Below are 26369 nucleotides of genomic sequence, written 5' to 3'. Positions count from 1 at the left end.
TGACGGTTCCTCCCTCTGTGCTGCTGAAATCTCAGTCATGATGTCCCACTGTATGGGAGCGAGGATGAGGGTCGTTGGTAATATGGGATCAGACGTTGAGGAATTAGGGGAACTATCAAACTGACAAAATAGAGCGTCGGTATTGCCATTCTTTGAACCAGGATGATATGTAACCTTAAAATTAAATCGAGTAAAGAACAGGGACCACCTGGCCTGTCTGATATTCAGTCTCTTTGCAGCCTTGATATACTCTAAATTTCGGTGGTCAGGTGAGCTCCCTCCAACCAATGCCGCCATACTTCGAGGGCGGCCTTCATTGCCAAGAGTTCTCTGTCACCCACATCGTCATTACGTTCAGCGGAGGTAAGTTTGCATGGTAAGCACAGGGGAAGAGTTTAGGAGGACTACCATGTCGCTGTGATGCGTCCACCTCCACCATGAACTCCTGCTCTGGGTCTGGATGATGCAGAATTGGTGCTGTGGTGAATTTCTAAGTTGTTTGAACGCTGCAGTACTCTCGGATGTCCACCTCAGATGATGACCTCCACCCTGGAGGAGAGATGTGAGTGGCGCTGCCGTGATGCTGAAGTTTCTAATGAATCCCCGGTAGAAGTTGGCGGAACCTGGGAAACGCTGTAACTCCTTGACATTGGTGGGTTGTGGCCAGTTAACTACTGCTTCTACTTTGCCATTATCCAATGGTGACCCCCTCGGCACTGATGATGTATCCCAAGAAAGATATCTGTGTTTGGTGAAACTCACATTTCTGAACCTTGGCGTATAGTTGGTGGTCAATCAGGCACTGGAGTACAGCTCTCACTTCCTGTACATGAGTCTCGAACATCTCTGAATAGATTAGGATATCATCAATATAAACAATGAGATTCTTGTTAAGCATGTCTCGGAATACCTCATTTACGAATGCCTGGAAGACAGAGGGACTGTTAGCGAGCCCGAACGTCATCACGTGATATTCGTAGTGCCCGGTGAGAATGCTGTCTTCCACTCATCTCCTTCCCGGATCCAGATTAAATTGTAGGCGTTGCGCAGATCCAACTTTGTGAAGTACTTGGCAGTGCGGAGCTGTTCTAGGGCGGCTGGAACTAGTGGTAAGGGATAGCGAAACTTCACTGTGATCTCGTTTAGGCTGCGATAATTGATGCATAGACGTAAGCCTCCATCCTTTTTCTTTAAGAAGAAGAATCCTGCTGATGCGGGGGAAGTAGATGGTCTGATGAATCCCTTTGTGAGCTGTTCCTTGATGTAAGTATTCTTGGCCTCAGATTCGGGTTGCGAGTGAGGGAACATTCTACCCCGTGTGGGAGTAGCACTGGGGGATGAGATCGATCGCACACTCACAGGCTCGGTGAGGAGGAAGCTGAGTGGCCATACTTTCGCTGAAAACTAGAGTGAGGTCATGGTATTCCTTGGGTATCCCTATGAGATCGGGTTTTTCAGTGTGGGTGGAGCTAGGGTTGACCTTGGTGAGAGGGTGCAGGCATTCCTCTTGACAGGTCTTGGACCACTGAAGAATCAGTTTCTCCGTCCATGAAATGGTGGGATTTTGCTTCTTGAGCCATGGCCTAGGATGATGGGGTGTCCAGGGGACTCAATGTCGAGTAATTGAATGGTTTCAGTGTGCAGCGTGCTTGTGCTTAGGATGACTTCTTGAGTGGTGTAATGAATCTTGCCAGTCCCTAGAGGGCATCCTTCTAACGCTGCCACTGCCACCCGGGATTTACATGGAAGGAGAGAAAGGTGATGGGTTTTAGCAAATGACAGATCGACAAAGTTCCCTGCAGCTCCTGAATCTATCAATGCAATAGTATCTATTATTTTCTTGCCAAAGCGTAGGGTGACAGCTAGTTCAAAGGATTCTGATGAATAAGGATTGTCCGCAGTACAAGCACAGGCAATTGCGTAACCTTCTCTCCCTCTCCTCGGGTATGAGCCGAGTGTAGCTGATCTGCATTGACTCAGATTCTTGGCTTGCGGAGAGAGTTTCTGTGGATCGGTGTAGGTGGGGCACCCGTCAAGCTCGCATCAGTTTATCCAAATGAATGGTCAGGTCCATGAATTGACTGAGCGATTTCCCCTCATCCTGACAAGCCAGTTCAGATTGCAGATCTGGATTGAGGCCATTGCAATAAAGTAGTTTCAGCGGGTCCTCCTCCCAACCCGTTTGTGCTGCCAGAGTGCGGAAGGAAAGAGTGTAATCCGCCGCAAAAGATCCACCTTGGCGCAGGGAAAGTAACAACTTGCCTGGCTCCTTACCACTGGTGGGTGCTCGAATACCTCTCGGAATTGGCGGAGAAACTTCTCGTATGAGGGAAATGACAGGTGTCCCCCCTCCCATAGCGCTGTAGCCCAGTCCAGAGCCCTTCCAGTCAATAGCGAGCATATAAACTAAACTCGGCTGTCCTCCATAGGATAGAGGTTAGGCTGCTGGTTGATAAACAGAGAGCACTGAAACAGCAAGCCCTTACATTTTGCAGAGGAGCCGTCATATTTCTCAGGGAGGGATAGACGAGGATTGCTGGGAGGAGAGTTTACACTCTGAATTGGCTGAACCGGCGGTGCAGTGAGAGGAGCTGGGGCGATAGCCTGGGTGGTGAGAGCCTGCATGGATCTGACTGGCTCCTTGGTCAGCGAGGTTAATTTCATGAGCTGTTACTGGTGGGAAGCCAGCATGGAAGCTTGAGATGACACTTCAGAGGTAAGTCGATACATCGCTGCTGGATCCTGTGTTGGCAAAGTCTTCTGTGTTACAGAGTCAGAGACGTTCGGATCCATTTGCAGTATATTTAATAAAGAATAGTCAGACAGGCAGTAATCAAACGACAGCATCAGGAATGTCAGATGATATCCAGAAACAGTAACAATACCAAGCAGAGGTCAGGGCAAGTGGCAGACAGAGAATCAGAATCAATATAGTACCAAATATAAATATAGTACCAAATGTAATACATCTTTTGAATCTGTACATTTATTTGTGTGTGTATTTGTGTAAGCTTTTGTAAAATAATGAAAGCAAACAGGATGTGCTTTCTGTCGTCTCGGTCTGTGAACTTGAGCGTGAAACTCCATGTATATCTTTACATTACAGACATTAAAATATGTCTATAGAGAGTGAAATATCTACTTTCAAATGAAACAAATTAAATGGAAAACAAATTATCAGATTATGTAATCCATATGAAACATGCATACAGGCGCATCACTACTGCGGAGATGACGAGTCAGTGTCGCCAACGTCATCTCTGAAGCTGAAAACAAAGAAAAGCACTAGTTTCTTCTTCAAAGGTTCAAAGGTTGTTCTTTGGTTCTCCTCACTTTGGTTTTGCCATCAATGCCAAATATGTCATCACTCCAAAGGACTGATTTCCAAAATTCAGCATTTCTGACATTTTCTTAAGCAAACTGGAGGTGTTTTATTTGATTTCTCCTGCTGATCAAGGGTTTCTTCTGGGGTATCCTCCCATGCATTGTCATTCAGCCTCTTGTGAATGGTTTGAGCACACAGCTCTGTTTCAGTGACCTTTTTGAGTTCAGCAACAATTTTTTAGCAGCTAACTTTCTTATAAGTTGGTCTGTTCTGGGTGTTGTCTTTTTCTTTCTTCCACGACCAGGAAAATTCTTCACCTCACCAGTCTGTCTAAATTTCTTCACAATAGAAAAGACTGTCCCTCTAAGCATATCTAATGCTGGGTACACACCAAAAGATAATCGGGCTGATTTTGGGCCGATTTCCCCCCTTCCGATGGTTCTACAGATTATTTTATCAGATTTTCCCTTGCTGTGAGGTGTGTTAAGAGTGTCCGAACCTGGTCAGAAGAATGTTGGCGATATCGCGAATCGTAAATATTCAACATGTTTAATATTTATGATCAGAAATCCTGATGTGTGGGGGGAACCCCGAGGACAAACGCACGCACACTCTGGAGATTATCACGTGAAATTAAACAATATCCAATCAGAAAGCGAGATGATGGAAGACGGAAGTTAGTCATGGCACAGCACAAAGTGAAATTGATGTGGACAGCACATTTTTCAAACCTTTTCTTTTTTTTTCGTGAATTTTCTGTGAAAATCATTCCAAACACTATCATTGCAATTTCTTCCTGCATATCATCCGCCATGCTTATTCTGAAGTCTCACAAGATTTTGCGATTTTTCCTGTATTCACAGTCGAGACTCTGGTTGGAAATCTGTTTATGTGTGGTGTGCTGTCTTTGTCACATCATGGCACACCACACACTATAGGAGCAAAACGGTTACATCTAGGATATTTTATCCTCATGTTTGTGGTCTATCACATTTTGAAAATCTTATAAGATGTAAAAAATATTTTGGTGTGTACCCAGCATAATCTATTTGCTATATTTCTGATTGAAATGGACTTCTTGTAGATTTTGACTACAAGAAGTCTTGTAGATTTTGACCTTTCCTTTCAAATCAGTTGATATTTCACTGGTTTTGGACACCATTTTGTTAGACTGTTTCACAAATGAATTAGTTTGAATAGCTGTCAGCTGTTAAATTTAAGTACACAATTAGATAATACCAATTTAGGTCAACCAATTACCAAGCAATGCTTATTTTTGTTCAATCTCTGGTGTAAAAAGGTCACATTGGCAATTAAAGAAAAAAACACTTAAGCAAAACATGGTTAGGTCAAAGTTTCTGAATAATTTTTGGTCCCAAATTTTCATCTGGTAGTCCACTGTATGAAGAATTTTGAATATAATATGTCACAGTTTACTCCATTTTGCTGTCCTCACATTAAATAAATGAACTATAGTGTCCTGCACCCACTATTAAAAAAAAATATCAAAAATAATCTGGTGTCCTAATAATTTTTGGTTTGACTGTATGTGTGCATATACATACATACATATATAAATATATATATACTGTATATAGGGCTGTGACGGTGGCAGACTTTTACCAGCGCGGTGTTGATAAACATAATTAATATTAATTTTATATACTGTGTGTGTATATATATATATAAATACAAACATACAAAACACATATATATATATATATATATATATATACAGTATATATATATTTGAGCACTTCCATCAGTGAAAACCCAGCCTGCAAAACACTAAAATAAATACATATAAAAATAATAGTTAAACAAGAAAGTAGCCTAAATAAGAAAGTTAAATACACCCTGTCTACAGGACGTGAGCTGCGTGGCATGACACGACAAGATACTATAGAACTCATAATCAATCAGTGATGCTACACTGTATCCCTGACAGTAAACTGCCTGGTCCTATTTATGAGGTACTGACACAGTTCAAATGTATAAGGACACACACAACCTACACTTCTTTGTCTGGTCTCGTTGTTCCCACACGAACAGTCTCCTTACTCAATACCTACCTGAGGACTTACCTGCCGAATACTCACCGTTGCTACATTTCCGTTCCTGTCCAGTGCCAACTGTTCATTAAACTCTATTTATATTTCACTCACCTGTCTGTCCTCTTATGTTGTGTTACAGAAATGTTGTAAATCAAAAGATTTGTGGAAATCACATCTGTATGAGGGGCAGTAATGAATTCTGTACAAAACAGACATTATCTTTGCAAATGCTAGCCTACAACAACAATAAAAACAACAACAAATGCTGGTAAATATTTTCAGCTTAACATTTCATTTTCTTCTACAGATGTTAGAGTGCTAAAAGAAAAATGTAGAAATAGTGATAATTATAGTGATAATATACAAAATATATGTAACACACTAATTAACTAAGTACATACAGTACATGCATGCTGATAGACATCTATTTATACAAGATGGCACATATTCATAAATTACTTTGGAGAAAATGATTCATTCTGGGTAATATTTTATTTGCTTGATTAATGTTTCAAAACTATTTTAATACATACAATTTGAAAGTCTCAGAAATAAAATACTGTATAAACAAAAAAGTAATACAGTCAAATGAATTTATAACGGTTCCTGTGTTCACCTCAAACTCAGTTTCACTGTCCCTTGTTCTAAAAGCAGGAAATGTTGCAGACACACTGACAGACACTCTTAAGACAAAAATGAGTGAATGAATTTGATTCATGAGTGCATTCTGAGGGTGTTTAAGCACAATTGAACATGGATTCATCCCATCTGTCACAGCAGGCTGAGATCCATCTCTTGGGAGTTTAGGTTTGTGAGTTTATTGGTCGTGATACGTCTTTGGAAGGCTCTGTCTTTTGTGTGCCTTTCAGAGTACCTTCTAAAACATGGGCCATGCATGTGGACACACATAGTCAAAAAGTTAAGAAACAACTAAACAATAATTTGCAGAAAACCATTTGCAGGTAACAAGATGGAAAAAATAAAACATTGCAAATAACAAATGGCATTGTTGATGTTATCTGTAAATTCTATAACAGAAATTATTTTGTGCTCTGTTCTGAGAAGGAGTAGATAAAGTTTGCATTCTCAATGCAACAGGTTATAAAACAAATTTGTGACAGTCCAAAAATCGAACAGTTGTGGTTTTACTGTATAGAAACTTATTAAATAAGACTCTGAATCCATAATCACTGGCTATGTTTACATGTACAATTTTTGGTTCAATCGGACTGAATTCATTCCGATCTATGAATCTGAATGTAGTGTTTAAATGAACGCTAAATAAAGTCATCGGCTTGATGTGCGCGTTTATATGTCACAAGCTTCAAATCAGAATTGATTTTATTTTATATGCGCATACTGCACAAATATAGAGTTTCTCACTGTTTGCACATAATGACAACTCTCCTACACGGTTTCTCTATTTGTTTTTAACAGCAGAATTAATATTTATCCATTTATGCATAAATATACATATAAACCACTGTGCTGCTCATATTTATCACAAAGTAAAAATGCCCCTCCCCGTGCCCAAAACGGGTTGCCTGTGGATGAGAATCCAAAACAAGGACTGGTGGGAGGTTGTCCTGCTCCACTTCACAGTTGCTGAGTGAAAGGAGAGCCATTCAGATTATTTGGTTACAAACATATTATTTGGTTGCATGTAAACGTAGCCAATGAGATAACCACTGTTTTGCAGCCACATGTTTGGCAAAAATAATCTTCTTTTCCCTTTTACCATCAACTGTCAAATTCATATTAGCTCTATAAGAATTATCAAGTCAAACCACTGAGAGACTTGTTCTGTCCTTTCTTGTTCTCTCATTCTTCAGTGATGCTTCAGGGACATTTTCTGAACATCCACAAGTGGCTATCCTTCTGTTCATTCATCCATTACAATTGTGCGTGAATTAAATATTGAAGATTTCTGCTGTACCACTGTTAAAGATATGATGACTTAATGCTATTCCACAATCTCTGAGTTTCAGTTATCTTACATGAGTAGTTCTTATAGTTGACTTTTGTGAGAACTGTGGATGAGAATCATGGTCCTGTAAGGACCAGGAATAGTAGAATCACACATAATACTCCTTGTTTTTGATTTTATTGCACTTGGTGACAGTACTGGTACCGTCCATTGGTTTCTCTTTTACGATTGTTCCATTTGACTGGGCTGAATTGCAAATGTAGTTGGAACTCTCATCCACGTGGTATGATCCTTCATCACGGTTGCGGTATTTATACATGGCATAGAGAAGAATGAGAATGCAAAGTGCGGCAGCAGCCACGATGCCGACCACCATGACTGTAGTACTGCTGGACTCATGGAAAACCTCAGACTGACCAGGATAGCTCTTCACCACTGGGCCTGTAGGGTTAGCTGAAGAAACAAAAACACAGAGGATCAGTCCATCAAACCTGTCTCACCCAAATTCACCAATTTGGACAATTTGAAATAATTATTTGAGTATACTTCCAGGTTTTTTATTTTAGGGGGGCTCAGCCCCCAATGAGGGTATATACATATATATATATATATATATATATATATATATATATATATATTAGTGGTGGGCCGTTATCGGCGTTAACGTGCTGCGTCGACGTGAGACTCTTATCGGGCGATAGAAAAATTATCGCCGTTAATCTATTCTCAAAGTTGGGGTGGGGAGCTTACTACGCAAGCTATGATGACTTTCACCGTGATAGTTTAGCGCGGATGTATACCTAGACGAATTGCACTGTAGGGGGCGAGAACGAGTCTTCGAACCTGTGTGTATGCCTACTGTGAAATTACCAAGCTTCCCAAAAAAAAACTCAACAAGACACACACCTGTTTCACACATACTCCATCTGCAGTGCGTATGCAGTCCGTGTGCGTTTCGTATGTGGTGCAGCACGGACTCATTGTGCTCAGGGGTGTGTCTAGAGCATTTTAAATGGGGTGGCCAGTCTGGGGCACTGGCTCAAAAGAGGGTGGCTGGGGGTGTGTGTGTGTGTGGGGGGGTATATACACTCACTAAACAAAGAGTGACAGCTTTTTTAGTGGTAATGAGGACTCTTTGCAAGCTTTCTTAGTCTATAATCCATTTAAAATGTAGAACTTTGTTTTTCAGCCACACACACGTTGCAAAGTTTCGGGAATGACATCTGCATATTTATGTGGGATTCACTCTCGAAGTAGCAGTGATTGACACAATGATGACCAAAGCAATAGGCGGGATGTGAAAATGGGCATTAAGACTAGAGCACCCTCACTAATTTTAGAAGCACCCTCAATGATTATTTCTGGAACCTGGTTAATACGCTTCTATTGCAGAACTATATACAAAAACAACAAAATACAAATGCACTTAATAAAACAATTGAAAAAATGCATATTTATAAGTTAAGCACCTAACTAAAATAAGTAGGCTATTAATAAAATAAATAATTAAAGAAGGCTGACTATAATCAGCTTGCTTCCATTTAATGAGATAAGCCTACTCCTCATCTGAATTAGAAAAAAAGCGCTTCTTCAGTGATGCAAGAACATTTGAGCATACACGTAATCTCTGAGCAAAAGCAAAACCAACTCAAAAATTTCAAATGTACAGGTCCTTCTCAAAAAATTAGCATATTGTGATAAAAGTTCATTATTTTCCATAATGTAATGATAAAATTAAACTTTCATATATTTTAGATTCATTCCACACCAACTGAAATATTTCAGGTTTTTTATTTTCAGCTTTTATTGTTTTAATACTGATGATTTTGGCATACAGCTCATGAAAACCCAAAATTCCTATCTCAAAAAAAAATAGCATATTTCATCCGACCAATAAAATAAAATTGTTTTTAATACAAAAAAAGTCAACCTTCAAATAATTATGTTCAGTTATGCACTCAATACTTGGTCGGGAATCCTTTTGCAGAAATGACTGCTTCAATGCGGCGTGGCATGGAGGCAATCAGCCTGTGGCACTGCTGAGGTGTTATGGAGGCCCAGGATGCTTCGATAGTGGCCTTAAGCTCATCCAGAGTGTTGGGTCTTGCGTCTCTCAACTTTCTCTTCACAATATCCCACAGATTCTCTATGGGGTTCAGGTCAGGAGAGTTGGCAGGCCAATTGAGCACAGTAATACCATGGTCAGTAAACCATTTACCAGTGGTTTTGGCACTGTGAGCAGGTGCCAGGTCGTGCTGAAAAACGAAATCTTCATCTCCATAAAGCTTTTCAGCAGATGGAAGCATGAAGTGCTCCAAAATCTCCTGATAGCTAGCTGCATTGACCCTGCCCTTGATAAAAACACAGTGGACCAACACCAGCAGCTGACATGGCACCCCAGACCATCACTGACTGTGGGTACTTGACACTGGACTTCAGGCATTTTGGCATTTCCTTCTCCCCAGTCTTCCTCCAGACTCTGGCACCTTGATTTCGGAATGACATGCAAAATTTGCTTTCATCCGAAAAAGTACTTTGGACCACTGAGCAACAGTCCAGTGCTGCTTCTCTGTAGCCCAGGTCAGGTGCTTCTGCCACTGTTTCTGGTTCAAAAGCACACGCCTGTGCACAGTGGCTCTGGATGTTTCTACTCCAGACTCAGTCCACTGCTTCCGCAGGTCCCCCAAGGTCTGGAATCGGTCCTTCTCCACAATCTTCCTCAGGGTCCGGTCACCTCTTCTCGTTGTGCAGCGTTTTTTGCCACACTTTTTCCTTCCCACAGACTTCCCACTGAGGTGCCTTGATACAGCACTCTGGGAACAGCCTATTCGTTCAGAAATTTCTTTCTGTGTCTTACCCTCTCGCTTGAGGGTGTCAATGATGGCCTTCTGGACAGCAGTCAGGTCGGCAGTCTTACCCATGATTGCGGCTTTGAGTAATGAACCAGGCTGGGAGTTTTTAAAAGCCTCAGGAATCTTTTGCAGGTGTTTAGAGTTAATTAGTTGATTCAGATGATTAGGTTAATAGCTCGTTTAGAGAACCTTTTCATGATATGCTAATTTTTTGAGATAGGAATTTTGGGTTTTCATGAGCTGTATGCCAAAATCATCAGTATTAAAACAATAAAAGACCTGAAATATTTCAGTTCGTGTGCAATGAATCTAAAATATATGAAAGTTTAATTTTATCATTACATTATAGAAAATAATGAACTTTTATCACAATATGCAAATTTTTTAGTGGAGACCTGTAAATAAAAAAGCACACATCCAGCTTTGTGTGAGTGAAGGAAATCCACTTGCGAGTGGAGATTCGTGCTCGCACATTACATGGATCACGTAACATTATGCGCTCTCGATGTGTCAAATATCACGCTATAGAAACCGCCTAAAATTAAGTATAAAAAAAGAGAAGAAAGTGGCCCTAGGCATCTACACATGCCAGGATCCGCCACTGCCAGATGCAGTTAGAAATTCACTAAAAACAAGTCTATTGCAAGACATCTGGTGGGGCCCTGGCAACCACGTAGACAAGCCAAATATCATCGGAAACATAACCCTCATCGAGGTCGGAAAGATAACGCTCATCGATTGTGCTTTCACACAGGATGCGTTTGCAGTCCGCTACTGATCCGCGGCTGTTTAGTCCACAAACACAACATTTGTTCATCATACTATATTTCAAACTATGTAAAAAAAAACAAAAAAACAAAAGGCTCTTATCACAGAACAGTAACAATCTTTCATAATCATAGACATTATAGTTAAACTTAATAAATATAAACAACATATTATTAATGCATTTGACTTCTAGGTTTGTATAATAAGCTGCTCAAGCAAGCGGCAAAACATTTAAACACAACAATTAGCCTACTTTTCTTGTTGAGATATCGCAAATATTTAAAACTAAAGCACCTCTGACAGAAAAAGTCGACTCTCGTGCCTTTTGCATTTAAATCTTTATTACACGCAATCGCACGGTTCTTAATGAACTTTGTTTTTCTGCTTCCATAAAAGTGCATAGTCCTATATCATGTTGCCTCGTTTATCTAAAGGTGCTCTTTTTCTTGTTTTAAACCTAGCCAAAAACCCATGTGTTGTGTGTGAAACACAGTAGGCTTTAAATAGTATACATTTATTGTGAAATTACTGCATTTCCGTTTCAATCCATGTTAATTTTTAACGCGAACAATGCGCTGTCATTTTAATTCAGTGCATGCAGCACAGCAAAACTAGACTCGGTACGTAAACGTATAGACGCACCACTCCTGGAACGCACTGACGGACCGCAACCGCTTGAACGCTGGAATCCGTTAACATGGGTGCGAAAAAAAAAAAAAAATATGCAATGCAAAGGGAAGAACGCACTGCAGACGGAGTATGTGTGAAACAGGCGTAAGGTTGTTTGCAACTTGTGCAATGCGGAATTAGTTTACTGTAGGAGTTCTTCCAGTCTCAAGTAGCACCTAAACGCAAAGCATCCCTTAGCTAATGCGGAAGATGCCGGGCCGAGCAATGTAGCGCAGTGGAAGAGTCATCGTCAAACTATGTTTGAGTGCAGCACAGCTCTATCAGTACTAACAAGTACATCTTATTGAACATAATTTGAATGCCTTCGGCAGAATTCAAATGAGCCATTTTAATCTAGATTAATCTAGATTAATTCCAAGATTACAGTGAGATTCAAAGATTACAGTAAAAATAATCTATGTCCACCACTAATATATATATATATATATATATATATATATATATATATATATATATATATATATATATATATATATATATATATATATATTCAAATGAAAATGGCAATATCATTTATACAGTATGTGTTTATATGTGTTTCATTTTCTCTGGGGGAAACAGCTGTGGTGTGTTGAGGGGTGAACGCAGTGAAATACATGTAGCTCCCACCTTATAAACTGTATTTATGACAAAGAACTGCACATATGATATTATAACAATCTATTGATAAACACACCTTTTCCTCTGTTTCTCGCTCATTGAAGAACACGTCCTGAAAGAATAACGAGCCAAAAGAAGTCTACCACCCAATCCAAATCAAATTTAAAGGGGACCGGGGCGATCACAATTTTGTCATTCACAAATTTGTTTTTATTTACTCACAAAATTTTAGGCGGGCTATAGCTCCCCTAAAAATGGCCTAATGACGCCCATGCTTCCAGCATTCGCACACAAATGAACTTTATCTTCTCGATCCAAGTGACACACCCACACATACACAAAAAACTGATTGTAGTGGGAGGTACAATGTGTGCATTGTTTCTTTAAATATGCCATGAATGCATGAGTTCTCCAATCACATACTTTCACGGGTATATAAAAGGGGACCTTTAAGCCACCGTTGTGTGTTAGAGCACCGCTTGTGGATCACTGCCTGAGGCCTGCCCATTCTGGTTTTGGCTCTTGCCATCTCACAGATATGTGTCTGCTAACTAGTGAGCATCGAGATATAGAGATGTGCTTGAGGAAACTAGTTTTATTTGGATTGTAGTTTTCCGCCGGACAAATGTCATAGTGGTTGATTGGTGGCTGCCTTTCTCATTTAACATGCTCTTGCAGTAATCCCGTGCCTTTTTGCCACATGATGTCCATTTGTGTGTCCGACCGGATTCGTGACTATAGCGACAACATGAAGGTATGTGCAACTACTGCTTTTGATGTGTAGTATTTTATGTGGTAAATAATTTTATGTTTAATTCTTTTTAGGAGGAATAGTTTGATTTAGTATCCATTACATTCATTGCAGTCTGCGGGGCAACGTTATTTGATGCTGCTGCTTTGTTTACGTTATTTCCTGTAATTTTAAACCTGCTCTTTGGAATGTGTTCGTGCTGATTATCGGTCTCTTCCGTTAGACTAGTTCTTCTGTGTGTATTTGTTCTGTTTATTGCTGATTTATTTATTAGGGCCGGACCATCTTGGAATAGCTCAGTTTCTTCTTCTTCTCCACAGTGAATTGCATTTGAGGGCCTAAACATACTCCAATCCTTACAAAACTTTGCACACATGTCAGAACTGGCGAAAATTTACTTGAGATATAGGTTTCAGTAGTGGGTATGGCAAAATGAAAATATGGTGGCAGAGAGAGCTCAACACGCTGCAACTTAAGAAAATGTGGCAGAGAGAGCTCAACACGCTGCAACTTAAGAAAATACATGCAAATTGAAAAAACACTAGCAAATGAAGAAAACATCTTCATCAGTTTGACAACACAAGTGTTGCAAATCCTCACAACACATGCAAATTAACAAACACTGCAAGTCCTCACAACACATGCAAATTAACAAACGCTGCAAATCCTCACAACACATGCAAATTAACAAACGTGCTGCAAATCCTCACAACACATGCAAATTGAGAAACGTGCTGCAAATACTCACAACACATGCAAATTAATAAACGTGCTTCAAATCCTCACAACACATGCAAATTAAGAAAAGCGCTGCCAATCCTCACAACACATGCAAAGTGAGAAACGTGCTGCAAATACTCACAACACATGCAAATTAAGAAACGCGCTGCAAATACTCACAACACATGCAAATTAACAAAAGTGCTTCAAATCCTCACAACACATGCAAATTAACAAACGTGCTTCAAATCCTCACAACACATGCAAATTAAGAAACGCTGCAAATCCTCACAACACATGCAAATTAACAAACGCGCTGCAAATCCTCACAACACATGCAAATTAAGAAACGCTGCAAATCCTCACAACACATGCAAATTAAGAAACGCGCTGCAAATCCTCACATTACATGCAAATTATGAAACGCTGCAAATCCTCACAACACATGCAAATTAAGAAACGCGCTGCAAATCCTCACAACACATGCAAATTAACAAACGCTGCAAATCCTCACAACACATGCAAATTAAGAAACGCGCTGCAAATCCTCACAACACATGCAAATTGAGAAACGCGCTGCAAATCCTCACAACACAAGCAAATTAAGAAACCCGGTGCAAATAGCACTGACCACAATGTTACAAGGGGACCCAAAAAAGTGTAGGACCCGGCTGGGATTTGCTTATTGTGCCAAATACTACTCAATTGTGCAGTGGCTACTGGTCAGTGGAGTTGTTGGTGAACTGAAAGGTGAGTTTTTTTTTTTTTTTTTTTTTTTTAAACATCCTGAATGCATGATTCCTTTGTCTTTTGGATATTATTAGCCTAAATAAGCTGAATAATTAATTACATGATTAACTGTGAAACGTTACTATGTTAGATGCATGGCTAACTTTCATATCCTCAACTAAATATAATTTCAAGGTTAATGAAAATACATTTGCAATGCTTCATTAATTGTTTCTTAATTTGCATGTGTTGTGAGGACTTGCAGCGCCTTTGTTAATTTGCATGTGTTGTGAGGATTTGCATCGCGTTTGTTAATTTGCAGCATGTTTGCTAATTTGCATGCATTGAGGATTTGCAGCACGTTTCTTAATTTGCATGTGTTATGAGGATTTGCAGCATTTCTTAATTTGCATGTGTTGTGAGGATTTGCAGCATGTTTGCTAATTTGCATGTGTTGTGAGGATTTGAAGCGTGTTTCTTAATTTGCATGTGTTGTGAGGATTTGCAGCGCGTTTCTTAATTTGCATGTGTTGTGAGGATTTGCAGCGTGTTTGCTAATTTGCATGTGTTGTGCATGTGTTGTGCATGTGTTATTTTGAATTTCCTGTACAATTTTTTTTTGCAGTTTTTCCCATTTCCATGCCTCGTACTTGACCCAAAGAACTAGTTAATTGTAGACCGATCTCGAATCTCCCTTTTCTGTCCAAGATACTAGAAAAAGTAGTATCCTCACAATTAAATTCCTTCTTAGAGAAAAATGGTATCTGTGAGGATTTCCAATCAGGATTTAGACCGTATCGTTACAAATGACCTGCTCTTATCATCTGATCGTGGTTGTATCTCTCTATTAGTGCTATTGGATCTTAGTGCTGCGTTTGACACTACTGACAACAACATTCTTTTGCATAGACTAGAAAACTTTGTTGGCATTAATGGAAGTGCATTAGCATGGTTTAAATCGTACTTATATGACCGCCATCAATTCGTAGCAGTGAATGAAGAGGTATCATATCGATCACAAGTGCAGAAGGGCCATTACTCTTCACGCTTTACATGTTACCCTTGTGAAATATCATCAGGAAATACGGTGTTAGCTTTCACTTTTATGCTGATAATACTCAGCTCTATATTTCTTTGCAGCCCGGCGAAACATACCAATTTGAAAAACGGAATGCATAGTCGATATAAAAAACTGGATGACGAAAATTCTGCTAAATTCTGAAAAAACAGCTGTTAATTATAGGACCTAAAACCTCCTATAACTCTGCATGTAATAACCTAGAACGCTGTCTAAGACTTGATGGCTGTTCTGTCAATTCTTCGTCATCAGTTTGGAACCTAGGTGTTCTATTTGATAGCAATCTTTCCTTAGAAAGCCACGTTTCTAGCATTTGTAAAACTGCATTTTTCCATCTCAAAAATATATCTAAATTACGGCCTATGCTCTCAATGTCAAATGCAGAAATGGTAATCCATGCGTTTATGACCTTAAGGTTAGATTATTGTAATGCTTTATTGGGTGGTTGTTCTGCACGCTTAATAAACAAACTCCAGCTAGTCCAAAATGCAGCAGCTAGAGTTCTTACTAGAACCAGGAAGTATGACTATATTAGCCCGGTTCTGTCAACACTGCACTGGCTCCCTATCAAACATCGTATAGATTTTAAAATCTTGCTTATTATGTTGGCTTGGCACAAGTTTCACTTTTAAATCGGTTAAAAAATACAAATAAATACATAGATTTATTTCGCACTGACAAGCTAAACCAACATATCTGAATATTACAGGGGTCAGGGCTTATTAATAATTGATATCTGGCCACAGAACAAAGAGAAAGACGAGAGAGAAATCATCGCTCCGATGAGCGCATTCAGTCTCAACGAGCTCACAACAAACGAGTTTATTCTTGTTTAAAACCTTTTAAAAAATAAAATATTACAGCGATTCTACACAATCCACCCATAAGAACACACCAAGAGCTAAAAGCGGGTGTTTTGGGGCTGTTGAAGTGTTTAAAACGAACTAACAACAAAATCTAATTTGACAGCGTGAGACCGCGCGGCTTTACAACGAGCTCACAACAAACAAATTTATTCTTGTTCAAGACCTTTTAAAAATAAAATATTACAGCGATTGCACACAATCCACCCATTAGAACACACCAACGGCTAAATTCAGGTTTTTGTGAGCGGGTAAGTCCGATCGTGCTCACAATAAAAGCATTTTTATAGTTTTTTAAGAGCTTTTAAAAATAAAATATTACAGCGACTGCACACAAATTAGGGTTAAGCTAAATTCAGGTGTTTGTGAGCTAAATGAAAAGACTATTTGACAGCGCGAGACGGCCGTTTTCTAAACACTGGAAGGGGGAAAAAAAGTCTGGGCACAGGAACTTTCACAATCACTCACACAATCAACCCATTAGAACACACCAAGAGCTAAAAGCAGGTGTTTTTGGGCTGCTGAAGTTTGAAAATGAACGATTTGCGTCATCTATTTTGACAGCGCGAGACCGCGCGGCTTCACAACGAGCTCACAACAAACAAATTTATTGATCTTTTATAATAAAATTTTACAGCGATTGCACACAATCCACCCACTAGAACACACCAACGGCTAAATTCAGGTTTTTGTGAGCGGATAAATTATGAAAATTAAAGATTTGCAGCAGCCTCTCTGACAGCGCGAGACTTCAACACGGGCATGGGGAAAAAGGTCTACATACTGAAACTACAGCCTTGACAACAAGAGCTAAATTCAGGTGTTTGTGAGCGGTTTAAATGAAAGACTATTTGACAGCGCGAGACGGCCATTTTCTAAACACTGGAAGGGAAAAAAAGTCTACACAGAGAAACTACAGACTTTTACATTAAAACACTCCAGCGAATCAACACAAAACAATTAGAAGAATATATTATAGAGATTAAAACGAGTACTTGTGAGATATTTTCGTCTTAGGGCAGAATAACACATTGCATCGATCTCTCGAGTTACAGAGGACGCTGATTCTGGCTTTTCGGTGCAAGAACGGACAAATCACATAAAAGATTATTTCAAAATACATAACAGCTTGGCGAATATAAACGAAAACAGCCACGTGAACATACACTGTAGAGAAATAAATCGGAAATGGATCATGATACTGGATATGAATATTAAAGTGACTGCATTTATCAGCTGCTTTCTGTTTTTAATTTTAATCTATAAAAAACAGAAAATCATTCGTCTTGGCTGCTTTTTTTGTATGTCTATATTTTGTATTGTCAATAGTAAGTATTATGAAAACAATAATTGTTGTAATTTTGTCATCATTATATAGTTTATGTATTATAATTGCAAAAAAAAACAGAAAACAATTTAGCAACTCACATAGTTATTCATCACTGCTTAAAAATGTAAGTTGAAAAATAAACTCTTAAAGCATGAAATAAGATACAGAATCAGTAAATTCGATTTTAATGTGGGTATATTATCAGTGAACTAATCATTAATATTTGTAATCATTCATAAAAAAAATAGCCCTTTCAGAATGTTGTTCAGAAATGAAGGCCACAATGCTAATGTTGTCCACTCGATGGCGCCACAGGATAACAAATACGTCAATATCTGTTCAAAGATTTGAAATGTTTCATTTATGTGCATAATTATAAAATGCATATACATGCATTCTATTTTCATAAACTGTAATAAAGCCCAAAATAGTATTTATGCAAAAACTGTTATCTTCTAAGTACCATCACTTTTTTTTCTTATTTTAATAGTATTGACAAGATATTTCACAAGTTATCACACATAAAGCGAAGAAGGGAAACTATATTAGTTATCTATTTTCATATTGTCAATATCATAGTACTCACATAAGGACTCATAAGTTGTTGTCATAGCCTAGGCTTTTCATAAGAACAGAAAACAGCAAGGGTCCATAGAAAAATACTGTTTTTTTTTTTTTTTCCAGCAAGGCAGTTCAAGAACGTTGTACACACAAGTAATGTGGCTCTTTTGCCCCAAGGCCAAGCCAACATCAAAGTTAGTTCAATAAACTGCGGCCGGCATTACTTATAAAGCCCTGAATGGTTTAGCACCTCAGTATTTGAACGAGCTCTTGTTACATTATAGTCCTCCACGTCCGCTGCGTTTTGCAATTTCAAAATACCTAGAATATCAAAATAAACTGCGGCCGGCAGATCCTTTTCCTGTTTAGTGCCTAAACTCTGGAATAACCTACCTAACATTGTTCGGGAGGCAGACACACTCTTGCAGTTTAAATCTAGATTAAAGACCTATCTCTTTAACCTGGCTTACACTTCTAGATGGTAGACAACCAAAATGAGTAATACCGCCGCGCGTACGGCCGCCGCAGGGCCGCGGCGTTAACTTCAAGTCAGTCAAGTGTTAAAATCCTTCGCGAAACTACCACCAGGTGGCGCAAAGGGACGGATTGCGAACTGAATGTAATTGTAAAATGAGATAAAAGGAGGAGGTAAAAACAACAATAACATTATGATATAACATTGTACCATCTTTAAAAAACCATTAAAAAATGTACAGTGAGTTAATTTCCAAATGTAGGATAGTCTTAGGCTACAGTCTACTCATCAAAAATTAAAAGAAGACCTTTACACAAAGGATCTTATGCTTGCTATTGTTAATTAAACAGTCATTAAATATAAGGCCTATATATACGGATAAAAAGCTAAATGTTTTCATTTCGGTTCATTCTTGGTTTAAAAAAAAAAAAAAATCCTTCAGGTTCCATTTGCAGATAGAAATGAGAACGGTCCAGCATTTAGCAATAATTATGATTCATTCTGTTATTATTCTTGATTTTTCAAACTGCTAACACTTTGCATTTTTGAATTATGCCTTTACTGTGTGACCAAAAATTTTGTATTTTCTGTTTCAGCTGTTTGATCGCACTGGTGCCTCGCGCACATTCATTGGAAACAGTAGCCGTTCACCGTGCCCATTCGGCGCAAGCAGCGGTCCACTTTGGCATATTTTTGTTAATTATGATTTTTAATTTTTTCCCCGTCATACTGAAACACGCGTGAACTACAAAGCCTATTTTTCCTAATGAATAATAGTTAAGCTTGAAATAGGCAACATCACGAACATGGAAACGTTTGGATTTCTCCCGAATGAGAGCCCAACCTTACCTTATGGTTCGCTTTATATTATTATTTATAGAATTTTTTTTGTTTGTTTAAAGCTAAGCCTATATTATTATATACTGCAATTTTATTTATCCATTAGAATTATATATTTGTAATTATTGTTCTGTTCTGATAAATTTGTTAAATTTAAAGGATTTGTTGTTAAGTGAAGAGAACTAAAAATATCCTGTTGGCACATTATAACATTATTAGGCCAGCCGTTATTATTTCTGAATGTAATAAAATGCAACTTATACATGACTTATATATTCTTATATATATACTTATATATTTTTTCCTCTCACAAACTTAATTTATTTTTTAGCCTGTTTTAAAAAAAAAAATAAATAAATAAATAAAATAACATGCAGCAAACGAAAATAGGTGATTAATCGGTTAAAATTTGTTACTGTGGGGTAATTATAATTATTATATACTTAGGAACAGAGTCTGGGCCTAATCTAGGCTATCCAGGGTTTTTTATTTTTTTTTTTTAATTTTCATTGCATCTGAAAAAATGACTTTGTGCAGCACATTCACGCTCAACCTGCCTCGCACGTTGCTCAGCTGTGGGACGATTTAAAAATGTTTGATATAAAGGTTGCTGTCCCATTTTATACAGGAATTGTTCATTTAAAAAAAAAAAAAAGCCCTTTTACCCTTTTTAAACTTATAAACTCCTTAAGATTTTAAAGTCAGTTTAATAGTATTGAAGTTCAAGTTTTATAAAAAAAGGTTTTAAATGCTTAAATTATTTCTACGAATTAATAATATGTTATCAGGTTTTAATTGCTTAAATTATTTCTATGAATTAATAATATGTTATCATGTTTATTCTTGTAGAAAATAAGTGTTTATTCTTTAAGAAAATAAGGGAAAAAAATGAGAGACGATCCAAATATTATTCATATTTGTTTTGCTTCACCTATTTATGTAAGCAAAAATTACCATAAAAAAAAAAAAAAAAAAAATAAAACATAATGTAATTAAAAGTGCCATCGGCCTGAGTAAATTTGACCATTATAGAATTGTGACTTTAAAGGTTAGTGATTTAGGAGGTGAAAATACTGTGAAATTACAAATGTTATGGGATTTTAAAGCATAACAACTGAAGGGCTATGAAACGTTAGCCCAGTGGTTCTCAACCTTTTTTTCCAACGGGCCGCACTATGGTGCAAGTGCAAGTCTCGCGGCCGCACGCATATCATTTACATATTACGTTATCAATACAAACCAACCTGATTTATAATATTATAGCCTAAATATGATGATATTTAATCGATTACATTCATTGAAATAAATTAATAATTCTACTCCCCATAAAAAAAAACATCTGATGCTGTCGGGAGCTGACCAATTTTGTGAAATTCGGCTCGAAAGGAGTAACAGCACAATGAAGTTGCGATTGTAAGTTGCAATCTTTAAGACGCGCACGGAAGCGTGACTTGACGCACGACATTGATGTGTTCACAAATGTAGCCTATGTTGATCCAAATATGGAAAGCACTTTAAAACACAATAAAATTAAATAATATGACGTTCCATACATAGATGTTTTGCCACATTTCTGCAATTAAGGATGATTGCTGCGTAGTATGGGTGTTTCTATTTGCCTTAACTTCTTCAAGTGAGTTACGGCGCAAACCGAAAATCCAGCACTCTCCTTCACTGCTGATACTGTGACTATTCTTGTTTGTATGTGTTCATTTGCTGGCATTTCCACACTTCTTTTTACTCCCTTAAAAACAAATTTGTCAATTCTGATGCTCAATTTTTACCGAACTAATGGCTGTTGATGACTATTTGAATTGAATTCTGCCAAAGTGCGCGCTTGTATGTGTTCATAAAATGCGGAATGTAGGTCTGCTCATGTCTGAAAATAATAGGCTATATGAAAAACAAAATAATTTTACATATAAACATTAGGCTATAGCTTATATTTTTTTAGTACATTTTTAAATGAATGTAAAAACTAAAATGAATTGTAAAACTGAAAGTTATTTTTTTTAATTCTGTTCAGCATGGTGGGCCGCATTTGAATTCGTGACGGGCTGCTGCGGGTTGAGAACCGCTGCGTTAGCCAATAAAGCATTTTTTTTAAACAATGGCACTTAAAGTTTTGAACTAAAATATTATTTCAACCATATAGCCTGTGAATAAACAAAATGCATACTTTTCAATGAAAGAACACTGAGAGTTTGCTTCTGGTGTTTGGATTTGTACTTCAATAATGAGCTCCAAGTTTAGGAATAGCCAACACGGTTTTTATTTTTTATTTTTCTTTCTCTCTCTCTCTCTCTCTCTCTCTCTCTTTCTCTCTCTTTAACTCTCTATTTAATTAACAGCATTAACTTACAATGAAATACATCTTCCTTCAGGTAGACTGAATGTTCTTCTGTCTTGCTAAATGTTGGGCTCATGATCAGTAAGTTGTATTCGCTCAAATTGATTTAGTAAAATCAAAACTTGTGCACTTTGATGCAGGGTCAGTTAGCGCGAGTCACGCGCGCTGTGAAGCGGGAGCAGCTGATGGAGGACTCCGCTTGGTCTTAAAGCCTTCCGCAAACGCTACGTTCACAAATAACAATGATTTTCGTAAAATAATGATTAATTATCAATTGATAATTTGTTATTATTATGGTCTTGTGAAAACAATAATATGGGCTGCGGGAAAAATAATGAATAAAAAGAGTAAGGCTGCTGTGAGTCCAGGCATGTTTCAACACAGTAACACACACCGTTCCTCACAGCCAACAAACAGACCGAATTCAGTTCAGCTGGAGGGGGTTGGGGTAGTTATGTATAGCTTGTCAGGGGTCGAGATAAAGGTGTGAATCTCTTGGTCTTTCATATGGACAGTGTCTTATGAGGGTATCAAACTTGCAGAACAGGTTTAGATAGGACTCGTCATTTTGGTTTTAGGGCAACTTTGAAGAAAGGTTTTGATCCACTTCAAATATTGACTAATGTATAGCAATATAGTTTATTAGTTATTATAACTTCAGAGGAAGTTGCCTTAACTCAATAAAATAAATAAATAAATTCGCAAACGACATCCAGACCAGTCCAGACATCAGTATGATCCGTCTATGATGTTTTTATAGGCTTTTTTAGATTTGGGAATACACATGCGTTACAGACATGACAAAAAAACTTTTTGGAGACATTATTAATAATATTAATTAATTTATTTTTTAATTATTATTATTTTTTTTTTTTAGCCTATTTACAATGCACAAACCAGAAGCAACAATATCTGCAGAGAAGGGCTGGCCATTCTGAAAAAAAAAAAAAAATTTTATTTTAATTTTCGTTTTTGTGTTTCAGAGGAAAAATCAGTGTTAAGGCATCTCTCCATAACAGACCGTTCTGAAAGAAGAACTTATGCAAACGCGTATAAAATGCTTTAAAAACTTTAACAGAGATGTCTAGAGGCTATTTAATAGGTCTGCCTCCCATGTAAGATTTTTCTAGTTACTAGTCGTTCATTTGTCATTATTCAACTAATCGCAGGCTTATATTACATTTACATATATAATCCATAATGAGCCTTAATATATTTCGCGCTCAAGCACATGCATTAAGTTTGCCCCAAAGCACAGGCAGAAGTAGCCCAATAATTGTAAAAAAAAGGAGACATTTTAATTATTTATTAATAAACAAATGTTTTCTTGTCGGCTGCAAGATGAAATTCACAGTGCTGCCTCTCTCCACATGAACGCGCCTTTAAAGAGACATACAACCTTCACAGATTACATAATGCTTTCGTTCTGAACTGATTCATTTAAAAGACATTTCAAGCTTTCTGTAGATATATTTCTCATGTATGTGAGACACCACAATTTTAAGTTAATTCATTATCAGGAAAAAATTCAAGTGATCTAGAGGGCGCCTCCCTGTCCTGCATGCGCATTAATAATTTTCGCACAAACACTTAAATATGAATAGTTATTCACATTTTGCATATGCATTACAAACGTAAATTATTTTTTACATGCAATTATCCAAAATAAAACCAAACAAGATTTGTAGTGAAGATAAAACAAATAAGAATAAATGCTGCGCATGCACTCAGCATCACTCGCGCCGCGCAAATCTTGCACGCAGACATTTTACACATCTGCATTTAAATGCGGCTGCAATTTATTTATTTTTTTACTTAAATTCTATGTAAGCAAGTAACGGCGGCTCCCTTTAAAATCACTGAAGTTGTCTATTAATGAAGCTCTTTTTTTTTTTTACATCATTTGCAGTTTGGTGATTATAATGAGAGAACTTGAGTTTAATCGTGAGGACGTTTTATTAATCCGTCCATTCTTTAGAATTTCAATGATTTAGCTAAATCGTGCAGGTTTAATTTATTCGTTTCTTGTTTTAATCAGGCCTAAATAATGGGAACGAAATTATACAGTGCCTCACGTTTTACTAAAAGAAAATAATTTATAAAACAAGCAACAATTTCTTACAGACAAATATATTTTCCCAAGAAGTTGTCTGTCAAAATAAAGGACAGTTAACGAATAACAAAAATGCATGTTGTTTTATTAAAGGAATTTTAAAATATAAATTAAAATATAGGCCTAATATATGATAATATTGACATTTTGCATATAAATCCATGTAGCCTAGCTCACTAAAATAGGCTACCACTTTTAATGCTCTGATGCAAAGTAAACCACAATTTCTTTTGAATAATATAACACATAATTCATATTATATAAATAATACTGCACACCTATTAAATGTGTCAAATCTAAAATATGGTGTAATACTGTGTAGCTTAGAGAAAATATAAGCACAGGCTCAGGCACAGGCTTGACATTTATCCTGCTTGAATTGGTTCTAAGAAATGCACATAACTTCATAAGTACCAAACTTTTATCTGTGAATATTAAATATTTTTAACTATAGTGTTTTTTTTTACTTTCATTTTCCCTGACTGCAGCCGTCAAATGTAACACATCAGAGAGGCAAAAACTGACGTCTATTTGCGAAAATGTGCTTTGATGCGCTTGTTTGAAAACTTGTGATTAAAGCGCCACTCAGCGGTCAAAAGCTGCAAATGCACTTTGCAGACGCCGCGGCGGCGGTACGAGCGGCGGTAGAAGTGACGTTTTGGATGTCTACCTACTGTAACACGCTAATACACTTCTAATATCCAAATCCATTAAAGGATTTTTAGGCTGCATTAATTAGGTAAACCAGAACTGGGAACACTTCCCATAACCCCGGAGTACTTGCTACATCGTTAGAAGAATCACAACCAAACTAATAAAAAACTGACTCTCTATTACCCAGATTTCACCCCAGCCAACAGATCCAAACTGTACCCGAATGAGCCTGGAACTGCAGTCACCCGGATCCAGTACGTATCCAGCCCAGATGGTGGATCAGGACCTAGAGATGACCTCTACAGCCCTGAAAGACAGCAGAGACCAGGACAAATAGATGAGCGCAGAGACAGATCCCCTATAAAGACCTTGTCTCAGACGACCACCAGGACAAGACCACAGGAAACAGAAGATTCTTCTTCACAATCTGACTTTGCTGCAGCCTGGAGTTGAACTGCTGGTTTCGTCTGGTCAGAGATACCGCTGGTACGCTCCTTGAGCCTGGTTTCTCCCAAGGTTTTTTTCTCAGTTCTATCACCGATGGAGTTTTGGTTCCTTGCCGCTGTCACCTCTGGCTTGCTTAGTTGTGTGACACACTTCATTTACAGCGATATCGTTTGACTTGATTGCAAATGATTGCACAGAAACTATTTAAACTGAACTGAGATGAATGACATCACTGAATTCAATGATGAACTGCCTTTAACTGTCATTTTGCATTATTGACACACTGTCTTCCTAATTAATGTTGTTCAGTTGCTTTGACAATCTTTTTAGTTTAAAGCGCTATATAAATAAAAGGTGACTTGACTTGACTAGCAACACTTAGCTAAGTGTTTAAAGCATGCTATTAATGCAGTGAAACAGAACATTAATGTAACTTGTGCATACAATGTCCAATCTGCATCAAACTTCAAACGTTTGATTACAGTCTTGGCCTGAAGATATCTACATGCTCATATTTGGTGATAGTTATAGCGCCACCTACTGGCAACAGGAAGTAATATGTTTTACATTGTTATGCACTATTAGCAATACAGTAAAATATGCCATTGTGTGCTAAACTTGCTAGAAATATTCTCATTCTCAACATTCTCAACATGCTAGCAACGCTTAATAAGTGCTAAAGCATGCTATTAATACCACAAAACAGGAAGTTATTGTAACTCATGCATATAATGCCCAATCTGCCTCAAACGTCACACGTTTTATAAGAGTCCTGGCCTGAACACATCTAAAGGCCAATATTAAATTATAATCATACCGCCACCTGCTGGCAACAGGAAATTACTTGTTTTACACTAACTTAAACATGCATTGTCCGATCTGCCCCAAACTTCACATGTTTGGTAAGAGTCCTGGCCTGAAGACATCTACATGCCAATATTCAGTTTAAATCATAGCACCACCTGTTGGCAGCAGGAAATTTGACAAATATTTACCATTTTATAAGCATATTGACCAACGTTCGCTTTTCTCCTATGGCCACCGGGTGGTGGTGAGCCCAGGTGCGAGGGCCCTTTCATCAAGACATTGTTTAACCTCAATAGCAGGTGTCTTGATTTTTCTGTATTTTTCATTTTAGTGTTAAGCATTTGTACAATCATTATTACTTTTGTTTTGAGATTATTTGGTTAACTTTGTCTTTTGTCGCAGGAACCGAGGCTTCCAGGCAGGCTGCTTTGTTGA

General features: G+C 37.8%; 1 protein-coding gene across 1 annotated transcript in view; it reads right to left on the bottom strand.

Moving 5' to 3' along the window:
* Positions 1 to 5850: 5850 nt before the first annotated feature.
* LOC109108178 (neurexin-1b-like) overlaps positions 5851 to 26369 on the bottom strand; it is a gene marked incomplete at its 5' end in the record, with an annotated part of 133584 nt that continues 113065 nt past the window's right edge. Inside the window, 1 exon segment of the mRNA XM_042768406.1 lies at positions 5851 to 7759. Coding sequence (XP_042624340.1) covers positions 7455 to 7759 — 305 coding nt within the window.

The sequence above is a fragment of the Cyprinus carpio genome, chromosome A13 (genome assembly GCF_018340385.1).
Source record: "Cyprinus carpio isolate SPL01 chromosome A13, ASM1834038v1, whole genome shotgun sequence".
In the NCBI taxonomy this organism is placed as follows: domain Eukaryota; kingdom Metazoa; phylum Chordata; class Actinopteri; order Cypriniformes; family Cyprinidae; genus Cyprinus; species Cyprinus carpio.
The sequence above is the reverse complement of the archived record's forward strand: the minus strand, read 5'-3'. Positions and strand labels throughout refer to the sequence as shown.